General features: G+C 35.6%; 2 protein-coding genes across 2 annotated transcripts; one reads left to right on the top strand and one right to left on the bottom strand.

Annotated features, from left to right (window-relative positions):
* Positions 1 to 5565: 5565 nt before the first annotated feature.
* LOC136821380 (uncharacterized) lies at positions 5566 to 12287 on the top strand. Its single transcript, XM_067077619.1, has 4 exons — positions 5566 to 5688; positions 6156 to 6308; positions 6970 to 7176; positions 11741 to 12287. The coding sequence occupies exons 1-4, from the start codon at positions 5651 to 5653 to the stop codon at positions 11889 to 11891; spliced, it is 549 nt and encodes a 182-aa protein (XP_066933720.1). The 5' UTR covers positions 5566 to 5650; the 3' UTR covers positions 11892 to 12287.
* Positions 12288 to 14566: 2279 nt separating this feature from the next.
* On the bottom strand, positions 14567 to 23776 carry LOC136821320 (protein N-lysine methyltransferase METTL21D-like). Its single transcript, XM_067077556.1, has 5 exons — positions 23421 to 23776; positions 22688 to 22798; positions 21874 to 21943; positions 18391 to 18510; positions 14567 to 14746 (listed from the first exon to the last, which is right to left on the bottom strand). The coding sequence occupies exons 1-5, from the start codon at positions 23651 to 23653 to the stop codon at positions 14639 to 14641; spliced, it is 642 nt and encodes a 213-aa protein (XP_066933657.1). The 5' UTR covers positions 23654 to 23776; the 3' UTR covers positions 14567 to 14638.
* Between the last annotated feature and the right edge of the window lie 805 nt (positions 23777 to 24581).

The raw sequence follows: 24581 nt of genomic DNA, 5'->3' as shown, positions 1-24581 counted from the left end.
TACCCCCGTCTTTTGCCAGTTCGGTATAATATGTTATGAATTGCGTGGTTCTGCTGTGCGGCGATGGCTCAACGGATAGAGCGCTGGCTTCCGAAACTGAAGGTCTTTCTTTGGTGGTGGTTCGAATCCCACTCGGTGCAAAAATTAGACTGGTCGAAATTGATGGACAAATGATTGACAGGTATGAAAACTCAGTCAGAAATGAGAAACTAAGTCTCAGAAACTCAGACAGTCAGAAAAGAGAAAAATAGGATAAGAGATAGGAAAGAAAAGAAAAGAAGGTGAGGTGACTTTTGGCCATCCGATATAACATTTTCCGTTTCAAGCAGCCATTAATGTTTACAAAGGCTTGGTTACACTTCTTACACTAGCGTATTTTAATTATTAAGAAAAGCGCTGTTTTTTATCTTTGTGAGTGAGTCCACCTTTAGAATATTGGCCGTAGTACGCCCGCAGCCAAACACCCACGCCATAATCCCCCAATATACGGAATACTATAAATACGGGCTAGCTGTGTACGACAAAAAAAACAAGACGACTTGAAGTCGAAAATTTCGCCTAGACTTTGAATTGCATGGGAAAAACAAGAAGTAGAGATTGAAGCTAATCTGAAATCTACTTTACATCGAGCCTTCACCCTCTAGCAAGAGTTATTGAGTTGATTCTTATAAAGTATATGCTTATAAGAAAAATAAATATGCTCATATTGTGCACCATCTTTTGTTTACTTTGTAAGAACTAATCACCGAAAGGTATATTCCCGTATATCAAGAGTTATTGATTTGATTCTTATAAAGTATATGCTTATAAGAAAAATAAATATGCTTATATTGTGCACCATCCCTCGTTTACTTTGTCAGAACTAATTGCCCAAAAGTATGTCACCATCTATCAAGAGTTATTGATTTGATTCTTATAAAGTATATGCTTATAAGAAAAATAAATATGCTCATATTGTGCGCCATTCCTTGTTTGCTTTGTAAGAACTAAATACCGAAAGGTACATGACCGTCTATCAAGAGTTATTGATTTGATTCTTATAAAGTATATGCTTATAAGAAAAATAATCATGCTCATATTGTGCGCCGTCCCTTGTTTACTTTGTAAAAACTAATTACTGAAAGGTATATTCCCGTATATCAAGAGTTATTGATTTGATTCTTATAAAGTATATGCTTATAAGAAAAATAAATATGCTCATATTGTGCGCCATCTCCTGTTTACTATGTGAGAACTAATTACCGTAAGGTATATCACCGTCTATCAAGAGCTATTGATTTGATTCTTATAAAGTACACGCTTATAAGAAAAATAAATATGCTCATATTGTGCGCCATCCCTTGTTAACTTTGTAAGAACTAATTACCGAAAAGTATGTCACCGTCTATCAAGAGTTATTGATTTGATTCTTATAAAGTATATGCTTATAAGAAAAATAAATATGCTCATATTGTGCGCCATCCCTTGTTTACTTTGAAAGAACTAATTCTCGAAAGGTATATCACCGTCTATCAAGATTTATTGATTTGATTCTTATAAAGTATATGCTTATAAGAAAAATGAATATGCTCATATTGTGCGCCATCTCTTGTTTACTTTGAAAGAACTAATTCTCGAAAGGTATATCACCGTCTATCAAGAGTTATTGATTTGAATCTTATAAAGTATATGCTTATAAGAAAATAAAGAAAAAATCAAAACTGTGAAGCTAAAGACACAAAAATATATGACGTAATCCAAAGAAAACCCGCGAAAATTGTCCGTGGTTATACGAGCGTGTAATTTGTAAATTAAATTTAGTGAGTTCGTCCACCGTATCAAGTACTTTCGTTTTCTAATTTTTTTTCCGCACCGCCGCGAAAGACTATCGTAATACTTTCGCTAGGCGAAATTAAAAAAAAAAGACGGCGAAAATTTAAACCATCTGCACAACCTCGTGAAGCTATGAAGCCACCTATGCTCGCTGTGCTCGCTCGGTGGCAAAAACCTGTTTAGAAACTTTCTTGTTTTTTTTAGCCATTTTCGTATTATATTATTTTGTTTCTATTTACCACAATAGGAGGGATCCCTCTATCTCGTCCTCATCCCGGTTGAGATCCCTCTAAATCGGAATCAAGATAATTTCGGACAGGAAAATGCTAGAGACTTGAAATTTTCACATAATGTACTTATGCTTGTCCTCTAAAGGATAAAAGAAAAAGAAAGCATTTCTTTTCAGTTAATTTCCTAAAATTTTGCTAAAACGAGGAAATTTGAATCCGATTAATCCAATCAATGAGAAGCATAAAAAATTTTGAAAATTTTTTCTCTGCATACGTACATTTTCCTTTCACCCATCCTCTCTCCCTGTACGCAAGCACACGCCTTTGAGAAGACTCCCTCCCCCCCTCAGTGCGTACGTACTATGTGGACAGCCTCTAAGCACAGTATATGTGGGGAGGTACTAGGGTTGAGGGATATGAGTGTGCTGGATCTCCAAACCCTTACCCTGAGTCATTGCTAAAAAGTGACCTTGGAAAGAGAACTTCACAAAAATTTCTTCAATTTGAAAAGAAAAAAAAAATCTCCAATACTTTCGAAAACTTTTCTTACTTTCTTGACTTTTCACTCTTCTTTGACTCGAGTTTGTGAAAAAAAACGACCTTTAGAGAGACAGTTCTTTGTTTTGGTTGTTTTGGTATTCTTAGGTTCCAAATAAACGCCCCCCCCCGCTTGTTAATTTTTCGAAAATTTTCCAACCCCCGCGGACCTTATAAGGACCCCCCCCCAGTTTATTAATTTTCAAGATTATTTTCAACTGTCAAAGAGAAGGCCCCTTATTTTTTAAGATTTTCCAACCCCCCTCCATTTATTTGGGACCTAAGAGTAACCCTAGAGAGACTTGAAAAGAGGGAGGAAAAATCCAGCCCTTAAGGCACACACCTACCTAGTGTCTATTCTTGCCTAAGAACCCCCCCGGATAATATTACTTGGCCTCGGTCAAACGATTCTTGTAAGGGAGGCACTACAAATATTGAAGTACATCGGGTCAAGTGTGTTTTGGTACAAAGAGAATCTACCACTTTAAAACCGTGGTCACTTTATAGCATCAATGAAGGAGAGTGTGTTTAAAAATCGTTTGAAAACAACAAAACAAGGTAAACAAAACACTCTCCCGCTGAGTTTTCTCAGAAAATAGATTCTCAGAAATGACGTTGTCCGTTCTATACAATATGGTCACGTGATATTTTTGTTTTCATTTAGCCATTGAACACATTTCGCATGTCTGTAATTTTAGGGAATGTGTTACAAAAGCACTGGGCTCAACTTCAGTGTACGTGTGAAAGTGGAAGGCCCAATTGTAAACACTTTTTTAAAACAGGGTGATGGGCTCTCATGATAATAGAAGGCCGTTGCAAACCCATTGTGATAGGCGCTCGTGATTAAGGAAGGTCCAATTATTGTAAACCCAGGGTGACGGTTACTCGGGATAAGAGAAACTTCGTTGTAAACCCAGGGTGATAAGCGCTCGAGATTAAGGAAGGTCAAATAGTGAACCCAGGGTAATGGTTACTCAAAGATAAGAGAAAGCTCAATTGTAAGCCCAGGGTGATAGGCGTTCGGGATTAGAGAAGGTCCAGTTGTAAACCCAGAGTGATGGGCACTCAGAATTAGGGAAAGCTTACTTGTAAGCCCAGAGTGATGGATAATCGGGATAAGGTAGCTAAATTGCAAGCGCGGGGTGAAAAAAGCCTTCTTTGATGGGCACTCAGGAAAGACAAGGTTCAATTATAAAACCCAGAGCGATGAGTACTCAGAAGGATTAGAAAAAGCTCAGTCGTAGGTAAATTTAGAATAAAGAATTTTTTTCCGTGTGTAGAGCAATCTTATATTTTTCAACATGATTGAAAATTTCTATTTTCTATTTAAAAAAATATTTGACGTCAATTATTTTGTCTTTATGACGTTAAATAAGCGCAAAATCCCGGTAAAATGGGGATAACTCGCGAAAAAAAGCGATATTCCAAAAAATGAAAAAACTACCCCTAAGTTTTAACATAAGGAGGGCGTGTGCCAAATTTCAGCTCCTTAAACCAATTATTCCGCTCTCTACGCTGCCCAAAAGTTTGTGGACAAACTCACAAACTACAAACTCACAAACATTCTGAGATTCTAGCTCAACTGAAGTTGAGAATTGAAATAATATGTTTTTGTATTAACTTTTTTTATAATTTTGGGTCTGCTAATGGCTGCAATAATTTTGGGTCGAGTTTTAGGCCAAAGAAAAGTGTTTTCTAATTAACTTACCAAATCCATGCTGCATTAAAATAAGCTTTATAGAGACAAAATGTTTTACGGTTGAATATTTTCTAAAGTTCAAGTATTACAACGGATGGAAAGATTTTTTAACATTGCACACAGGAAAAAATCCGTGAATCACATGCGCGTGAAAACCAATTTCCGAGCATGTGATTCTGCAAAAAATCACATGCGTGTGAAAATGTAATTCACAATCCATCTTTTCTCACTTGTTAAATAGAATAGAAGTGAGTTACTTTTAGGGTATTAAACCTCTCTCTTTACGAAAGACAAACAATCCTATTTGTGATTTTAAATCTAGTCACACCCCATTTAATAAGTCGAGAAAAGATGGCTTGTGAATTGTATTTTCACACGCTTGCGATTTTTTTCATGTGATTCATGCACAGAAATCAGTTTTACCAAGCATGTGATTTCCATACTTTTTCCTGTGGCAATGTTTATTATAAATGAGAGCATTTTACTTATTTATTATATGATATGATATTTGGCGTGAAGATTCCTTCTATACACCCCTGTCTCACAGCCCCGGTAGAACTTCTTCCCACAGTGGGGATACAATTTCTATCGAGATCCCAAATGAGACAGAAATTTTATTGCTCACAGGCCAAAAAATCCAGTAAAGATGGTTCTGGAGTGCGATTTTCCATTGAATTTCAAATGGGGTTGAAATCAAGGTTAATTTACCAGTGGGGCTAAAATTGTAGGGTGTTTTTCCCACCGGGGACGAAATTTTAATAGCCAAATCTTCCAGTGGGTTTGGGGTCAAACACAGAGGTGTTTCTATGATCATGTGGCAAAAACTATTATGCCTTACTAATTACCAGTTTGAGAATGTCAATTTTAGGCCATGTCGAATCTCACATCGAAATTACCAGCTTTGAAGATTTCGATTTTACTCTTGTCTCTGGGGATGGAATAAGAGGGGGGTAGGAAAATTTTCTAAATTCTAATAAACGGGGGGATGGAATAAGAGGGGGGGTTATTTGAAGACAGAATTTTTTTAACCGATATCAATTTCAACAACAAAAAAGAAAATGAACACGTAAAATAAGAACCAATACTAACAAAAAGGAAAATTTTAACAAGTTTAAGGTCTATCTACACTGTAGTAACATATTGAATTATTCGAATTTAATTAGCGGGGGAGGGGGGATCTTAATAAGAGTGGGGGATGGATTTTTTTCTCTCAACAATTAGCGGGGGGGGGCATCTATTCGGGAGACAAGTGTAACATGTCATCTTGGCAAAGAGATTCTTTCCTTTTTGCTAAAATCTTTCAAGATAATACATTTTCTCAATGGCTTTACATTTCTTAGTCGGTGTGGAATACAAACTATAAAGAAAGATTATGTCATATTACAACAATCAGGGTCGAATTCAAGAAAGGTAAGTGTTGGGTTTGTATAAACTTTAACGAACCAAGATTTTCTTGACACTTTACTGGAACCTTTAAAGATTAGAAATTAGGAAACTCGTTTGCTTGTAACAAGCCTTTTGCCTGCTGCGTTTCCGCCCTGGACCAATGCGTTCTTCATTATCGAACCAGGTGTATCTTGCATTCCTACATGATAACCATTGTGACATTGAGCTTAGTGTGGACGCTCCTTCGACATAGGAGACTGCACTGCAGTGGTTGCAGGGATCTTATTTAGGAGCGGCAAACAGCGAGTTTCTTAAAATCTGAATGGAAGAAAGTTGTACTTTCTTTAAAAATGATGTGTAAGCAAATTGTAGGAGTAAAATTCGATGTGTGAGGAATGTTTCAATATGTTAGTTATTATATAATTCTCATTCACTCAAATGAAAAAGTAAAGAATACCTCCAGTCATTAGAATTTTCTTAAATTCTTTTAGAGAATGGAAACCGTCCCGACGCAAACATTACGGTGCCGAAAAATCACATTTTGTTGATGTATACAAATATTCAAGACCGGTCGAGGTCTCAAATCTGAACGAATCAACCACGCATGCTTTACAACATTGGTCAATTGTCCTTGACTTTTTCGAGTGAGTTGATTTTTTTAACCCAGCTGGCACACAACGTTTTTTCGACGTTTATCTAACGTTCACAACGTCCATGTAACTTTAGATGAACGTTGAAACAACGTTGTGTGCCAGCTGGGAATAGACTATCCCCAATATTTAGACTATCCCCAATATTACAGACCCAGTGACACTATAGACCAAACAATCTTCCTGATGACAAAAATGCCCCAAAATTTAATCCCAGTTGGAAAACTGCAGGGACTGAACTACTCATCGCACTTAGGAAAGATTTTGAGATTAATATTGTTTTTTTTTTTGTTTGCTGCAAATAAGAATTTTGAATCTCCACAAACAAAAACAAGATTTTAACGTTATTAGCAATTAGCTTTTATATTTTATCCCACCGGCTAATTTGGTTTTAACCTGAGAGGAATAACATTGTGTTCGAGCAGGTTGTGTCGTTGTTTTGATTGCAAAAAAGGGGTGATTTCAACTCGAATAAGTTCGAATGTGGATGGTTATGAAAAATAATTTTTGCGTGCTGTCACGTAATAACGCACAAGCCAATACTTTCCTTGAGTTAAGATTTAGGGTTCTGTTTTATTCTTGAAATTTATTTTGCAGACTTTTCAGTTCTGAACAGTAGAATTTGAAATTGTATCTTGTTAATCTCATTTTTAAGTGAAGATTACGAAAATGGTTTCCCTGCGAAGATTTGTTACGAAGCGAGCAAAAAAAGTGGTCACCTTTACGCAGAATCCAGGCGATTCCAGGACGGTGAAATAAGAAAAAGCAGAGGCACCTATCAAAAGATATCCCAGCAACCCATTGAAGTTTCAGTTGAAGAGAGTGATGATTTTTTATGTTCTTGGAATCAAAGACGACTAAGGTAACAGTGAGATCGAGCTCTAGTTTAGATAGCCCACTTTTTGCCCCCCCCGGGGGGGGGGTACTAGGGCAAGATGGGTTACGGGGATGCTCCGCTGGTCAGGGTACCTTTTTTAACCTCCACGAGTCCCAGGTAGGGTCGCAGAAAAACCAAAATAGAAAAATCAGTCCCTCGTAGGGTGCCTATTTTTGGAAAATTTGGGAGAAAAGTAGAAAATTTGAGAACATTTTGGGATTTCAGTCCCATTCAGGGTCACTTTTTTCGCAAATTTCGAGTCCCACGTAGTGTCCATTTTTCGAACCTCAGCGGAGCACCCCAGTCGGTCGACAAGGGTAGTACCCCCCCCGGGTTTTTGCCCTGCCTATTTTGATTGTGAATTACTCTGAGGTCCGGAATAATAGGGGGGAGGTCTGAATAAAAGGGGGGGTCTAAAGTTTTTGCAAAATATAATAACGGGGGGGGGGGGAGCTGAAAATATTTAGAACTTTCCTTTTACCTAATTCTATGAAAACGAAATTGGAACGTTTGAAATAGATTAAGCCTGAACAAACAAGTGATACTTTTATGGACCTACCGGGTTATGCATTTAACACATATATTATAATTGATATCTACGTGAGCATGAACGTTAAACAATCATTCAGAACACAAATAGTGACGATTTATTAAAATTAGTCGTTTGTTTCTTATAAAAAAACGCTTAGAAACCAAAATTTCATGCTCTTGAAATATTCTTTCATATTCAAGAGCATAAAAAGACATCTATCTCATCAAAAAATTGAGTAATTTGGCTAAGAACATTGATGTATGCTTATTAATAGTGATTCTTATAGATAAAGATGCGTTTTTTTGAGCTGAAAAATTTTTAAATCTGCTTGACCCATCTTTTACCTACTTTCATGCAAAAAACACTTTTTTTAGCCGTTTTTTGGCCCAAATTTGCCCAAAAACATTTTTTTTCTTTCGAAAATTGGGCTCAGTCACATTCGAGGGTTTATAGTTATGCATCTTTGTGCAAAAAGAATGAAAGAGCCAATCTCGAGAAAAGCTAATACCTAAGTAATTGATAATGTGCTTATAAAAAAATATTGAACTTGGCCAGTTTTTCTATAAAAACACGCCAAGCAACCAAAATTTCATGTCTAAACACACATATTCTTCAAAAGTAAGCCCTCATGAGCAAAAAAACATCTATCTCATAAAGAAATTGAGTAATTTGACTAAGAACATTGATGTATGCTTATTAATAGTGATTCTTATAGATAAACATGCGTTTTTTAAGCCAAATAAATTTTCTTGCAAAAATCTGCTTGAGCCATCTTTTACATATGATGGTACCCTACTTTCATGCAAAAAATCAGAAAAAATTAATGATCCAATTTTTCACAAAGTCCAAAAAACCCGTTTTTTAGCCGTTTTTTGGCCCAAATTTGCCGCAAAATTTTTTTTTTCGAAAATCGGGCTCCATCACATTTTGGCCACTACCGTTTTGCACCTTTGTACCAAAAATCAAATGATTCCTATGATTCAATCTCGAGAAAAGCTGGTAACGAACGGACGGACGGACAGAGGTGAATTTATAGGACCTCCACCCCACCGGGGTAGGTCCAAAAACTGGAAAATTAATAAACGGGGGGGGGGGGGGAGTGTCCGAAAGATTTTCGAAAATTAATAAGCGGGTGGGGGCGTCTATTCGGGAGGGCTCTGTGGCGTGTTATACCAGTGAACTGTTATCAGATAGAATAATATCTCACTTTGGCTTCTTCGTCTTCTATTCAGATTCCCTTTGTTAAAAGTGATTATTGGTTGTAAAAATAGTTTCTCAAAATCTGATGCGTGGATAGAAATCTCTTTATAAGGGTATGTTTGCACGGTATTTTTTCTCAGTTACGAAATTTTTAGTTTTGGAAAACGATTGATATTTACAAATCTATTTTACCTTACAATCTAGAATTTTAGGAGCTGAAATTTAGTGATTCCATCAATTTTAACTCTTAAAATTAAAAAATCAATTTTAGTCTATATTTCCGAATAACTAATTTAGGTGAAAACTTGACACCCAAATTTCTTTTCTTAGAAGTGCGTTTTCAAATAGTTTTCAACACTGGTGAATCTATAAAATGAGCTGATTTCAAATATTTAATTCTTATTGGTCAGCCGAAGCTGAGCATTCAAATAGGTAAAATTTTCCACCATAAGACGGCAAAAAAAAAATCCGATTTTCCGATCTCACTTTGATTTCTAAACTTTCTTCCGATCGGGTTAACTTTTTGGGTACTTTTAGCGTGCGTTGTTTTTACAGATCATAATGTAGTGTTTCCAAGATGGCGGCTCAATTTAGATGTGATAAGTCAGTACAGTGTTGTACCAAAGTATTTCCAGTGTAAATCTGTTGCAAGCTTCAATTTCTGTCATTTATTTTTTTAACTCGGCAAATCAAACACAGGATTTTCATCAAGGGGATTCTTTTTCTACATCTTTTGAAGGTTTAAATGTTAAAGCCGTTTGCTCAAGTTTTTGTTTATATTGAATTTTCTGATACTTTTTATTGCTGCTTTTTAATAGTTTTTGCAATAAAAACATATTTTTCTTGTTTGCCTCTAGGGGGATCGATGGTGTTATAATGTTATTGGAATTTGATAAAGTCCGGATGCAATCGTGCTTTTTTGGACTTGGACGTGTTTGTTTGTGATAAGGCGAATCGCAAAAAATTGTTCGGTCGAAAATATTTTTCTGTTAAGAAGCAGCTACATCTTGTTGAAAGGGAATCCGTGTGGACTGATCCGAATTTTAAAATTGAGAAACCGTGGAAAAACTGGTGTTTTCGGTTTACACTCCATTAGCATTCGATTTGAAAACTTGTAAACACAGAGCGTGCAGAGGTCGACAGTGGAAATCCAGCAAAGCAGCGGAAAAGCTTTCCGACTACTCTCCAACTCTACCTGCTGACCATAAATCAGGGTCGGTCAGATGACGGGAACCAAATGAAATGATGACATCACATCTCCTTATTATTGGACTTGCAAAATTATGACAAATGGTCTTTGGAATTTGATCAATTATATCAATATTAATATATACAGTTCTTGTTGAAATTGATCAAACTATTTTTCACGCAGTTCCGGACGCAGATTGTGCTTTTCTAACCTTTTCTAACCTTGGCGCACATTTTGACTGAATGATGGAATGGAATGAATGGCCATAACAGTTTATACATCATACATATCTCTTATCAGACTTGCAGAAAGCGGACTGCAGAAAGTTATGAAAAATGGTTTCTAGAATTTAATGAATTATACGGTCAAGTTACCCAACATGCACACTCTCGTCACAACTTGCACAGTCATAACAAACAGATCCATCTGGTCTTCATTTAACATTGTTTTAAAGTTTAAAAAACACTGCCAGTGCTTGGCACAGAAGAGTGGACTCCCAGTTGAAATTAATTGCTACTCCGCTGCACTGTTGAATTTATTTATTATGGTAGTGTGTTTACTCCGCTAAGGCGGTAAAGCGATTGCCCAAATTCATAGACCAATCAAAAGGGAGTTTAAAGCAAAATGGGGGAAAAATGTGCTTCCCTGTATAGTTAGGAATTTTAAGTTTAGATTTCGATTATCATTTGCGACCAGCAAAGTCTTCAAGATGGTAGTGTGCATGCTGTGTAACTTGACGGCACTAAACTACAAAATTTATTTACGAAGACTGGATGTAAATTATGTTTTTCTGACCTTGCCAAATTTTGGCTTTGACTGAATAGCAGTCAGTTTTTACGTACCTCATTGGCCTTGCAGACAACTGACAAATGGTTTCTGTAATTTGACCAAGTCTACCAAAATACAGTTCCTGTTGATATGTTATAAATATGAACTGCGTTTTGCAAAGATTTTGATGCAAATTGTGTTTTTCTGGAGTTGCGCTTAAACAAAAAGTACAGTTTCTATATATTTGATGGATATCTTTATTTTGGTTCTGACATTTTGGCAATTTTCTAATTTATTTCTAGATAACACTTTGGTCAGATATGGATATTGTCTACAAAAAAATAAAAAAAAAAAAAAAAAAAACATCTTTGTAGAAATTAACAAAAAGTTTTAATTACACTATGTTTCTCTTTTTTATAGTAATGAACTATAGCTTAATTGTTTGATGTCGTAGAAACAGTGCTACAATGCTAAAGAGAAGTATACTTTGATCTTCTGGTAGGGGGGGTTCGGTTGGAGGAGCTCTCAGGCTTGTTTTAAATAGTTTTAAATCAAGTTATCAAATGTTTCACGTTTTGTACATTATTCAACATTTTTAGTCTTCAGTACATCTCTTACATCTGTTAACCCACTTATTAAAGCTATCTAGCTAAGCTCTATTGGCTGACCTTCCAGCCTCGGCTGGTTTATTTGCATTGAGATGGACAAAAATACTCGAAAATGGCGAAAATAAGAGCATATTAAGAACACTTTTAGGTTAAAACTCAAAATTAAGAACATCCAAGGGTTTAAAAAATGTTGGATGTTATTATAAAAAACACTGTATTACCTGTAAAAGTTCGAATGTTTTTCGTTCACAGATATAGCGAGATTTCGAACAACTGTCAAATGTTTTGCAAGTCGTTCACCGAGTGGCTTGGCATTTCCGATGATTCATGGACTTTCGAAGATGTTTACAGAGTGGGTTTGGCTATTGGTGGGGCTGTATTGGGCTATTTATTTCGGAGATAGATATTTTTTTCTATATAAAAAGTTGATATCTCAGGGATTGTTCATGGTATAGTTTTTGATTGGTCCATTTTTCATCTATTCATTAAAAGAATCATTATATAGATGATGATGATGCATTATCTATCAATCAGGCGATGACAGTAGGGAGATTTGATTCGAGTGAATAAATTAAGCTTAAGGGGATGGAAATTTACTTTAGAGGGTAAAAATACAGGTTCACTTTCAGATTACTCTTGAACGAGAAGGATTTTTTTTAGCTTGGATTTGAGGTAATAGCCTATACAATTTTAGTCTACTTAAGAATTTACATAAATTTACAGACTTTGTAATTTTTGTTAAAAGTTTTATTATTATAAAGTTCAAAAAAATTCAAAAATATACACGGTTCTGATAACGAACTTTGTCAGTGTCCTTTATACTTAACCATTAGTTCCATTTATACTGAGACGGAAAAATCGTCTGAGACGAGTAGTTTGTAAAATGTGATCTGTGGAGGAGATCCTATTTATTGAAACATGAATGGAAAGTACATTCCTCCATAATGCTCATTTTCTAAATTGCTCGTCTCAGACAAATTAATCGTCTCAGCTATAAATAGAACTATTGACAGTATTCAACCCCTAAATACAAATTTAGTTGAGAAGGTCCGAGCGTTTCCAAAGCAACAATAAGTGACGATGGTGCATGCCAATTTCTTTTTGAACCACGAACCACTTTTAGTCGATAAACGTTAATTTCCATCTGTTAAACTTACAATTCTATTAATGTCATTTGAGCTTTAGCGGGCAATCAACATTGTGCTTCCAGTAGCAGTTGTTCTCAACATAAATCAACAGTTTTTTATTTGACGTCAGTTAGTCAACACGCATTTTGTGCAGTTCTTCAAAAATGGTTGAAATTTAGCAAAATCAAAAACATGAACGAAAAAACCGACAAAAAGCAAGAAAAACAACCATTTGAAGAAGCTAAACAAAACCAAACATGCACTCCCACCTCCTGCTCAGATGACGATGACCAAAACCGTCTAAAATGCCGAAAATGCCACCGCATGGTACACTACGAGTGCACACAATTACCGCTTTATCAGCTGCAAATTTTTGCCAACACTTATAACGAACAATATCTATGTCAGAATTGCGTGCGGATAACACGATCTCTAATGAGTAAAATAGGTGAGAACTCGTATCATATTATGCAGAGGGAGATTGAGAAGAAGGACGACGTCATTAAAAAGCTCAAAAACCAGCTAGCCAAGAACCGCAGCCTTAAGAACGATATCGAAAACATCTTAACCAATAAGATGGCTGACTTGAAATAAAACCAAGCAGATATAAAAGAAGAAAGAAATAAAGCAAACGACGAATTACATAGAGAAAAACATCAGAAAAAACATACGCTGAAATAACTAAGAAACACAAGGATAATTTCAAATCAGCAGTGAGAGAACACAACAAGAAAACAAGAATGAAGAAAGAGACATCGAATCAGGAAACGAATATTTATATACATGGAATGATGGAATTAGAGGTAGACAACAAAGAGGAACAACAGGAACAGGACAAAATAGATATTGAAGGTATACTAGGTAACATTGGCGTTCAAGATATCAAACGTCCCACCATCATCGCATTGGACAAAACCAAAAAGGGCTACATTGGCGTCCAATCAAGTTGATCTTAAAAAGTATAGAGGAAAAAGAACGGATAATGCAAAATCTGCATAAGCTGAAACGATTCAATGAAATTGGTGGCTTTAGCATCACAGACGACTTCACTATCAACGAAAGAAAAATCATTAAAGATATGTGCCAAAAGGCGAAAAAAATGAATTCAAAAAATGACGATTTCGTTTGGCATGTAAGAGGAAGCCCTAGAACAAACCTTCGCCTAGTTCGAAAATCTAGGACAAAGACCAAAACAACGTCTTCTCTTCTGTCCATATCTTCTGACGACTGGACGACAGATGAAGAATTAGACAATTTATAAATCTAAAATTATTTCGTAGAGGTCGATAGACCTGTGAAATATAATTCTATGAATAAATCTTAGAAAACATTGTTTTATATGTGTTCAGTTCAATAGTTGCAATTATTTAATTTTGCAGAATACACGTTTTATCAAATCTTCTCCAAGTTTCATATCTGTTCCAAAATAAACTTCGTGAACCCTCATTCACCATGCAAAGATGATGTTATAATGAAGTTAGCACCCTGTATCATCTTCATTGTACTTATTCCACTCACTAATATCTTCCCAACCGAGCATTCACCATGTAAAGATGCTGTTATAATGAAGTTAGCACCCTGTATCATCCTCATTATTCCACTCACTAATATCTTTCCAACCGAGCTTTAATAAACTGATCCTTGTGAGTTCAACTTTCCAGCCATATACGAATCATGTTCCTAACAGCCATTTCAAGTAAATGAGTAGAAAACGATTCTGCTATCAACTTTGATCATGATAACCTTTTGCATATTTAAATTTAGCGAAATTTTTTTTGAACAGGTGAATGTTTCATTCGCAGGAACGATGAGAGTCAAACGAAAACGATCTACTATCAACTTTGATCATGAACGTCATTTCCATGATCAAGGTTTAACGAATATATTGTTTGAACCAAGTCCTGTTTGATCAGATAAATTCACAAGAATGATGACAATCAAACAAAAAAATAAGTTTGAACTCTCCAAGGACTTGAAAATATGATATATTGTACTCACGAAAATCTTTCCAACGATATCGTCATCATCTCTTCAAAAGACTTATTTTCAATATATGGATGTCGTCACTGTTGTAGAGAGGGTCTTGTAAATCACGAGATATCCGCTCCGTGGAGAAAAGTCCGTCTAAAAGCTGTAGAGAAATGGCAAAAATAGTTTTTTTGATTTGATCTTTAAGGGTTCGGGCTAGGCTGCTGGTATACTCTAACAGATTCATGCTATCTTTTTTTACAATTTCGCTATTCAGACTAGCTTCAGATAGGTAATCAATGTGTCATCTTCTTTGACTAGCTATTCTGTAAAATAAGTTATCTGAGAAAATGAAATTTCTTGAGGTTTCCGAAGTTATTGACAATTTGACAGAATTTCTTTCTTTTTCAGATTTTGAAGCATTAGATTAATGAAATAAAAAGTGCCATAAGAGGGAAAAAATGTTCATGAGTATCTTAGTTCTGTCAGAATTTTGAGCGGAAAATTTAAAGCGGAACTTTTCATGGGTCTTTTTTCATCAATAAACGATTGTGACAGTTCTAGGGTTTTTTTCAAGTTTCCAAAGAGGTCTATTTGGGGGATCCGCAACGCGTTATCAATATAATTGTCCACGTCAAAAAAAAATGACGTCAAATAAAATATCAAACAAAAACTTTGGTCAATGAAAAATATCATAAGGTGCTCAGTTGCTTCTCAATCTTGAAACATGATGGTAAACTGTAACAAAAAACCATTAAAACCCATTCGAAACTAATAACATTTCGTTCCTATAAATTATCAACAAAATCAACCAAGTATCAAGAACTCCACATCTTTAAGAAAATCTATCATGAGTAACAGTGAAGAATTACCTGTTCAACGACGTCGACGTCGCCGCTTGCATATGCGAGAGGAAAGACGTTCTTATAATACTCGCACGGAAAACAATACAAACACCGAAAACCATAGACGCAGATTAACAGAATCGAGTTCAGAGGATGAACAAAAAGAGCGTCCTCGACCTATACCACCTCGGCGACGTCGCAAGGCCATAAGAATCATGCGCCGTACTGTGATCGTATCTAAAAGCCCTATGAGAATATCGAATGAAATCCAAGTCCGAGATGAGAAGGTAAAAAATTGTTTTACTATCAGTGATGAGTATAAGAATGAATATTTGGAAATTCGAAGTAAACGTGATATAAAGAAGCGAAAAAGAAACACTAATATACAACTCTCTGAATTGTCGTCTGACCAGGTACACGCTTTTTTATCCCAGCTGGCACACGACGTTGTTTCAACGTTTATTTAACGTTCAAAACATCCATATAACGTTAGATGAACGTTGAAACAACGTTGTGTGCCAGCTGGGATAAGAACAAATAAAAGTAAGAGGCTGAGATTATAGATTTATAAAGCCCGAAGGGCTAGATGTCGAAAAGTGTGTCTTGGTTAGGTAGGATCCTACCTAGGTCACGTGACATTACAATAGAATTTCAGCGCTTGACCAATCAGAAGCTTCGCAGGTTTTCGAAAACAATAGCAACAATATTTTTTCCGATACTCAATTTTTATTGCCTGAGATGGCCTAAAGCACGACATCTAGCCCTTCAGGCTTTATAAATCTGTGACTGAGATTTGGCTAAAAGCAAAGAACGAATTAAGTGCAAACCGAGGCTCAAATTTCAATTACATAATCTCAGTCACTTAGGTCAAGAGACTGTTAGAAAAAGGGAACCTGAAAATTTCGAAAAACTAAGAACATCGGAAGCTGATTTACTTTGCTTGTTCTCAACAATCATCTCAATAAATGAAAATCAAACCATAATCATATTATTCTGAACGAACTAAAATACTTTCAAGCCCAAAAACATTTTTCTAACGAAATTTAAATCTATAAATCTAAATCAAACTCAAATGGACGGAATTTCGCATTTGATTAATTTTCGCAATTTTAGGTCATTTTAGCGAAATTAGGTCTACGCAGAAATCAATTCACTGAAAGTGGGCTTATCACCACTATTCTTAAATTTTTTAATCGTCTTAATCTCGTTCTTTTCTAGAAGCGCCCAGAAGAAAGGAAAAAGAAGACAGTATCATCATCATTATTATCGCAAGAAAATGGATTTCTCAAATTCAATGAAGAACAGATCAAACTTTTTCGTCAGAATAGAACTCAACAACGAAAGTTGGATCATGTGACTCTTAAATTAAAAAAGAACCTGGTATGTAGCCTTTTCAATATATTTTTCTAACCCTTCGTACATCTTATGGGTGTCAACTTCAATAGCAACACGAACAATCTTCGATAACTTATTCTGGACAAGTAAGACCAGAAATTAGGCTAAGCCTCAAATCTAATAAATGAAATAAGTGAGAACGCAAGGATTTTGTTTAATAGAAAGTAAGTCTGCAACCTCAGTCGAGGGCAAGCTTTTTTCCTTAGTTGTCTACCCAATGATCATGCAGCACCACTTTTCCCTGGATTTCTCCACTTACCCTCTATAGTCGCCAAGAATAAATCAGAGAGGCATCAAGTACCATTTTGGAATCCTTGGTATGAACTCGGGATCGAACCCTCAACCTTGTGCACCGTAGCGGAATGTTCTACCTTCATGCTACGGTCGCTTTCATACATACTACTTACTGCGGTAACTGTCCGGTAATTTGCTAATTCTATATTCATATTATCTTTTAGGGGAAAACCATTGAACAACTTGAGCAGGCGAATGAAAACTTATTGGACATTTTTCAAAGGGCAGAATGGAAAATCACACAGTATGAATTTGAAATGACAACCAAAAGTCCTTTACGTTGGTATCAAGTCAATAAGAAGAAGAAAGAAAAATCAAACATGGTAGAATATAAAAGGTTAATAGACTTGAAAGTCGAGGCTGTCCGATTATCAGACGTTATTGTGTCCGAAATTCGATTGTTAAAGGAACAAAATAGGAGTTTAAGTAACAAAAAATCATGAAAAGATATCAGATCAAAAAAGCAAAATTAATTATACTATTTATTGTCCAGGCACATTCCTTTCTGAAGATTTTTAATGAGATTGGCGTAAAAAAACTTGGTCAGCTTGGTTCTTTGAGCTGGCAAAGCATGCGTTAAGATGACCTATATTTTACCATCGGTAACACCCCCAGTTTTGAACTAAAATAGCCAAAAAGAGGTCAAACATTTTCGAGCGTTTACGCAAGAAAATGACTTATGACTATCTTAACTTATGCATGTCATGAATACGAAGTAACATGTCACCCTCGTGTTACAGGCTCGGTGAGACCTACTCCTTACAGAAAAGGCAAAAAGTGATCCGCAGCGAGAGGAATATCCTTAAATTATAATCAATAAAATCCATAATAGAGGTCAGTGTGTAACAGCCAATTAGATGTATCGACTGGTATTTTAAAGAGGGGTACTTGGCGTTCTAAATCTAAAGCACGGTCAAGCAGGCGTGTCGCGTGTCAGATATTGTGGAGCTCTAATCTAATAGGTTTTGCATTGATGCTAGCAAAAGATGTTCCACAGAGTAAGAAATTCAGTACAAAGCATGGACTTTTCTGTTTGTAACCTTTGCAAAGCCTCACCGTCAACCTGAGAGTTTGAGTAACAGGCACAATTAGATCTCCATTCTAAGTAACACCACGGAAATAACTTTATCCATAATTTAGAGCCTATGCGCCCGTCTTTTAGTGTTTACTGACGAGAAAATTTATTTTGATTCTTGACACACTTAATATGGTCTTGTGCGTTACGGCAAATGGTCATCCTAAAATTTCAAAGCGATAAAAAAAATGAACAAACCTTAAAGAACTTCTTTTCCAATTCGATTTTGAGGTCAGTGTTCCGTTCTTCATAAGACATGTAGATGACTGTAGTTTCATGACACAGTGAATGCATTGTGTTGACCAAAGGCTCTAAAGACTGGAAACCAAAGGAAAAGATGAATGTTGATCAGCGAGGAATATATCAAGGTCTGTCTCAAAAGTATGTCAGCTCTAGTTTAGACGGCCGACTTTATGCCCTGCCTATTCTAATTGTTTGAGTAGGCTAAAAGTGGGCACAAAGTTGGCAGTTAAAATCTTTGCTTGGAAAAGATTGAAAGAAGACATTGCATTGACGTCAAAAGAGGGCAATGCATTTACTTTAGACAGCCAACTATTTGCCCACTTTAATTAGTCAGCCAACAGCTGATTATTCAAATAGGCTTTTCCCCATCATCATCAGACCAAAATCGAAAAAAACATGTTACCCCGATATGCTCATTACGTAAGCCGTGTTTCCCCGATTTCTAAAGTTTATATCCGATCGGGTTAACTTTTAGTGTACTTTTAGCGTGTGTTGTTTTAGATGTTGTGTTTCAAGATGGCAGATCAAGCGGCTCAGTGTTTTCAGTGTCAGTGTAAATGCAGGAAGTAAAATGCATGTTGCAAGCTTCAATTTCTGTCATATCTTTTTTATAATGACTTTGAAACTTGGCAAATCAAACACATGATTTTCATCAAGGGGATTCTTTTTTATATTTGTTGAAGGTTTAGCAATTTGCTCAAGTTTTTGTTATTTTTAAGAATTTCTGCTTTTTGCATAATAAATAAACATATATTTTTCCTGTTTGCCTCTAGCTGTAGGTGGAATTGATCATGTTATAATGTTATTGGAATATGATAAAGTATAAAAAAGTACAGCTACTGTCTAAATTTGATAAAGACAGGATGCAATCATGTTTTTGGACTTGGACGTATTTGCCAGCATGGATTTCGTGTAAACTATAACGTGCAACTGAAACGTTTTTGACGCATTGGTTTAAGGGTACTTACAAAGATTGTTTGGTTTTCAGTTGGTGTAAAGTAATAATTCCAGCTCGGCGTGAATGACTCCAATAATTCATTGATTTTTAGCTTTCATTTTGGCTAAATTTGCTTTTGCTCGCTTACGCTTGCGTCAATTATTAATTATGTTGGCGCATGCGCCTCTTTTCCCATCTTGCACCCTTATTAAAAATTGAATGTTGGTACAAAAGAAATATTGCTTGGCGTGAGGCTTGCTGTACGGAAAAATATCTTCGACGCGAGATTTTGTGGAATCCATACTGCACTGGCGTGTTTGGCTACAACAACAGCAGAGGGAGATAATCAAAAATATGTTCTGTTCGCGCCGGCTGTTTGCGTCGGCCAACCAATCCAACCAACTTGGTAGACAAAAATGCTGGAGGAGTCAGAAAATTGTCAGAATTTTTCATCAAGCGAGCGAATAAATATTAAAAACTAAACTTTGAAACCATTTTCCTAAAAACCTGACTAGATTTACTACCGACCGACTGACTGACTCTATTTTATGAAGATTTTTGACACAAACGAAACATGTATTTGATTGCCGCCAGAACACTGGATAAAATGACGACCATCACATATTATTTTTTTATTGTTCACACATCTCTGGACGCAGATTGTGTTTTGTGACCTTGGCGCATGTTTTGGGCTTTTTTGGTTGGAAACACCCACCTGTTCATAATAGGTAACAAACATCCATGTTAGAGAATGGGTGGACCCGCCCACTTGAAACACTATTTTACCATAATTTCATCACCAATCATTAGTCAAATAAGTTACTTTGATGCTGTTAAAAGACAATACAGATCCACAAGTCCATTATTTTAAAGTTTATAATGTCAATTTTTTTTCTCGACATTTTCTGTTTGATTTTTACTTTTTTGCTTATTTTATATCAAAAATAAAAAAATAAAATTTTTATACAAATTATCATGATATATAATATGAACACTACGTGTACTGTAATCTTTCAGAAGGGTTTGTCCATAATAGAGGGTGTCCATAAAAGGGTAACCTACCCTACTAAAATACAGTTTCTGTTGAAATTTTATAGAGACTGAACTACTTTTCGCAAAGTTTTTGAGGCAAATTGTGTTTTTCTGGAGTATGTGACTAGCTTAATTGTTAATGGCAGCCAGTTACAATTTCTAGAGTGTGAATTTCTAGTAGGAGCACCTGAAGAATTGTGACAAAGTGTCATTAGAATTTGGTCAGGTATAGACCTTTTTTTAAAGAGGCAGCCATGTTGAATAATTATGTACTCCAGCATAAAAACAATGATACAGCCATGCATAATTACTGTATCATGCATATTTTAAAAATTATATTGTTTTGTTTTGCTTGGTTATTGTAAACATGCTACTGGCATAAATTTAATGAACTATTATTCAAAAAGAAAACTACTTGTATTTATAAATGTAAATGATTCGTCTATTTGATTTTTTTGATAAAATCTTTGTACAGGTTTATAACAGGACATATCTAAAATTTAGTAATTTGTAATTTGTCCCTAGATTTTTACTTTATCTTCAAAAATGTTAAAAGTTGAATTTAAATGCTTAACATACGGAATGTTCATTTTCTACTCAATCTAACTACTAGGAGTTTTGAGTAACCTGGACAAACATTTTTAAGCAAAATGTGGTTTTTAGCTCTTAAAATTTTCCAATTTCGCTTGACTCTTTGTGCATCTAGTCCTTCCTTCCATCGCAGCTACTTAACTTCTTTACAAGCTATCCAACTAATAATCTAGCTATATTGGCTGACTTTCCAGCCTCGGCTGGTTTATTCACAATTATAATAGGCAGGGCGAAAAGTGGGCCGTCTAAACTAGAGCTCAACCCTTTACCTTATCGGGGAAAACTTCGTCGGGGAAAACTTCGTCGGTGAAAAATTCGTCACTTGCTGGTAGTTGGTAAACACATTAAGGCCGGGGAAAATTTTCGTCGGGGAAAATATTCGTCACTTGTCCAAAATTTCGTCACTTTTCCCCGACGAAGTTTTCCCCGATAAGGTATCCTTTTAACAATTTCATAGCATATACTCATGCTATCATTATAAAGCTATACACCGTTGGAAAAAATTACCCATGTACACACTGTATTTACACAATAGACAACGTTGTGGAAAGTGGTGTCAAAGAAGTGTTAAGGTCGGTCTCCACTTACGCGCGCTGCGATCGCACTTTTTGGCTTCAATCCTTTTTGCTTGGAAAAAAGATTACGTCATAAAAATGTAGCGCGCGCTTGAAAAAAAAGTTGAACACATTTCAACTTTTTTCAACCGTTACGTCAGATCGCGCCAATGGAGTTGCTTCATTTTTGTTTTGACCAATAGCGTGGAAGCTTTGCTCGAAAAAGTGCGATTGAGACTTAAGACCACGTTCACACGCTACGGTTTCGTTCGCTTCTTTTGTTTCGAAGGCAAACGGTTACCTGCGAACATGATCTTATTATACCTCATCATAATAGATACAATCAGCAATCAAAATGATATCTGCTTTCATTTTCATCTCAAGATCCACACCCCTACAAATAAAATACGAGTCTCTTGTACAACAAGTATTTTTTGTAAGAATCTCAGAAGATTACAGATTAAGCCCGTGTAGAAGGTTCATTGCAAGGGAATTAATTCATGATATGCACCACTGGAGTCTTCCGAGAATTTTCAAAATATTCAACCCAATACATCACTTAAACAATAAAAAAAGTGACATATTGGGTTGAATATTTCGAAAAATGTAGGAAGACTCTCCAGTGGTGCATATCATGAATTGTTCGAAAACAGGCACGCAATAATAAACTCCAGAGAGATAACCCAAAAATCACCTGAAATTCCTCTGGTGTTACATGATTTTTAGTTGAGTAGTACAAAGGGTAGCTCACAAAAAGGTTTGGGACCTCCTTAACAGTGGATGTAGGCTCCCGAAATTAACCAATACATGCTTGTTTTTATAAGAATAATTTAATTTTTTTTCATCATTTTATTTCATTTTAAGAACACGAGGCTGAAAATTGGGCAAAACCTAAGAACAAATTCAGGACGATGCAAGCCTCAGATTGCAGAAATTACTTAGTCAAAATACTGACTTTAAACCCATTTTAAGTTTATAAGTAAAGAAACTAAGCGTTTTAAAAAGATCTTTAGAATATATAAGCCTGGAAATTTCAAAAAATTAAGAACAGCCCAGCCTTAGTCAAGATTTACTGGTTCTTATAAAAAAAGCGTGTACAAGGCATTTGGACAAGGCAAAGAAATTAAATAAAACATACCATTTCAAACTTTCAGCCTTGGCGTTTCCTTGTAATAAATGCTGATTGGCTTCAATGTTCTTTTCCATCAATGGTACAAGTTCATTTAAATCAGTTATTCGGACGGACGCTCTAAGTATGAAAAGAAACAAAGGAAAATGTAGAGCTGACAGGCTAATACAGTTGACGCTCTCTAGTTGGATTTTCAAGGGAAATTGGACATTCATCGAATAAGGGAGCGTATGTAATAGTAAAGTATCAGATGGGAAAGAAATTGGTAACGATAACAACTTGCGTAAAGAATAGAGAGAAAAGTGGAAGGGAAAGTGAAGTAAAACGATTGCTAAAACAAACATTGCTCATTTCGTCAGTTTACATCATTGGGCATTCTAATTCTCTAGTTTAGAGATTTTATAATCAGTAAATGGATTAGAGAAGGGCCAAAAAGGTCCATTTAATAATCTTAATACCTATTAAATAAATGATGCCAAAAGTGAAGGAATAGGGAATTAAAATAAAGTAACAGATATAGTTCATATTTCAGACATCATAAAAATATAAGAAAATCTACATCTTTAAGCAGACTTAAGGGCTCTGACCATAGTGAATTTTGATATTTGTCATGTAGAAATTATAAATTTGTAAAGGCAATTCTTTGCTAAAAGTGTAAAGGAACCTGAAACATAACTTTTATGCTCAAATACCAAAATCAATTTTTTGACTATGGTCAGAGCCCTTAAAAGAGACAAATTACCCGTTCATCGCGGCAACCAATCCGACTAAACCAGTCCCAGATCCCAATTCCACAACACTCTTCCCTTGCAATGTTAATGTCTCGTTACTGGTAAAATATTTTCCATCAAGAAATTTAGCCAATACGATTGCAGCATCCCATACCACGTGACCCACATCTCCGATATATGATTGGTGAATAATGACGTCACCTTTTGAAAAATCAATCTCACGTGTGAAATATGTATCGGCCATTATGTTTTTGATTATTTAGTTTATCCAGTGAATTAAGACTTGACTGCAGTTGCGGATTTTCATTCCATTATTCTTTCAGTTATTTGTTATATTTTTACTTTTTCAGGAGACTCCTCTCTATAAACAGCTGAAAAATAAGTAAAATCGTTAAAGGGATAATCAGATGGTTTGGGATATTTGGCATGTGGAATCCTTCTATTGTCCTGAACAAAACCTCAAATATTTTTGCCTAAATATTTCTCAAAGTCGAAATAATTAAGTTACAAGTTTTTGAATTTTAGTAAAAAACAATAGAATTTCAACGAAAAAACCGTGTGAGAACCCATTTTCAGAAACTTTAAAATGTGATTTTAAAATCTCGACTTTAGAATATATAGTTCGATAAAAATACTTGGTGATTTTACTCAAAACAACAGAGGGTTTCTTTAAGCAAAAAATCTCAAACCACCTGATTATCCCTTTAAAATGAAAAGCAACTGGTGTATATAAAATATTATACGGTAGGGTACGGAAAGGGTTCACTCCAGAGGGTCAGTCAAAAAAGAGGGTCATATTTGTGGATATCCAAGGGTGGGGGAGCATTATAGTCTACAAATCAAAACTGGTGACAAGTGCAATATTGAAAAGTTTCGGAATCCTTCAGTACGAAGCACATCAAACCAAGAAGTATGCAATAACTCACCAATCCAATTAAACAGATTTTGTAATTGGCTTTAAATCCTCAACTGGGAAGTAAAGTTTTAATCTTAAAAAGTCCACTTTCCCTGGCTATAATGGCTCTACGCCTCAAAAAATAACGCTACAAAGGGCCGGCATAAAAAGGCCCGATAAGGTATAGTGCGTCATCTGGGAGCTGTTATTTCACAAGCTCTGTATTGTAAAGAAAAGTTTATCGGAAAAAGTAGCCTATAATCGGTTAGTTAGCCGA

Source organism: Clytia hemisphaerica, unplaced genomic scaffold (assembly GCF_902728285.1).
Source record: "Clytia hemisphaerica strain Z4C2 unplaced genomic scaffold, Clytia hemisphaerica genome assembly, whole genome shotgun sequence".
NCBI classification, from domain to species: Eukaryota; Metazoa; Cnidaria; class Hydrozoa; order Leptothecata; family Clytiidae; genus Clytia; species Clytia hemisphaerica.
Note: the sequence above shows the minus strand (reverse complement) of the source record. Positions and strands in the feature narration are given on the sequence as shown.

Excerpts from the sequence above, each read along its gene's own strand:
- LOC136821380 (XM_067077619.1), top strand. The coding sequence starts at position 5,651 with ATGTCATATTACAACAATCAGGGTCGAATTCAAGAAAG. Across the intron at positions 6,309-6,969 it reads ATTGTCCTTGACTTTTTCGA|TGAAGATTACGAAAATGGTT; the intron begins GTGAGTTGATTT and ends CTCATTTTTAAG. Across the intron at positions 7,177-11,740 it reads TGGAATCAAAGACGACTAAG|ATATAGCGAGATTTCGAACA; the intron begins GTAACAGTGAGA and ends TTTCGTTCACAG.
- LOC136821320 (XM_067077556.1), bottom strand. The coding sequence starts at position 23,653 with ATGGCCGATACATATTTCACACGTGAGATTGATTTTTCAAAAGGTGAC. Across the intron at positions 18,511-21,873 it reads ATTGTATCTATTATGATGAG|TCTTTAGAGCCTTTGGTCAA; the intron begins GTATAATAAGAT and ends TTTGGTTTCCAG. Across the intron at positions 14,747-18,390 it reads TGGAAAAGAAGTTCTTTAAG|CTTTTAGACGGACTTTTCTC; the intron begins GTTTGTTCATTT and ends ATTTCTCTACAG.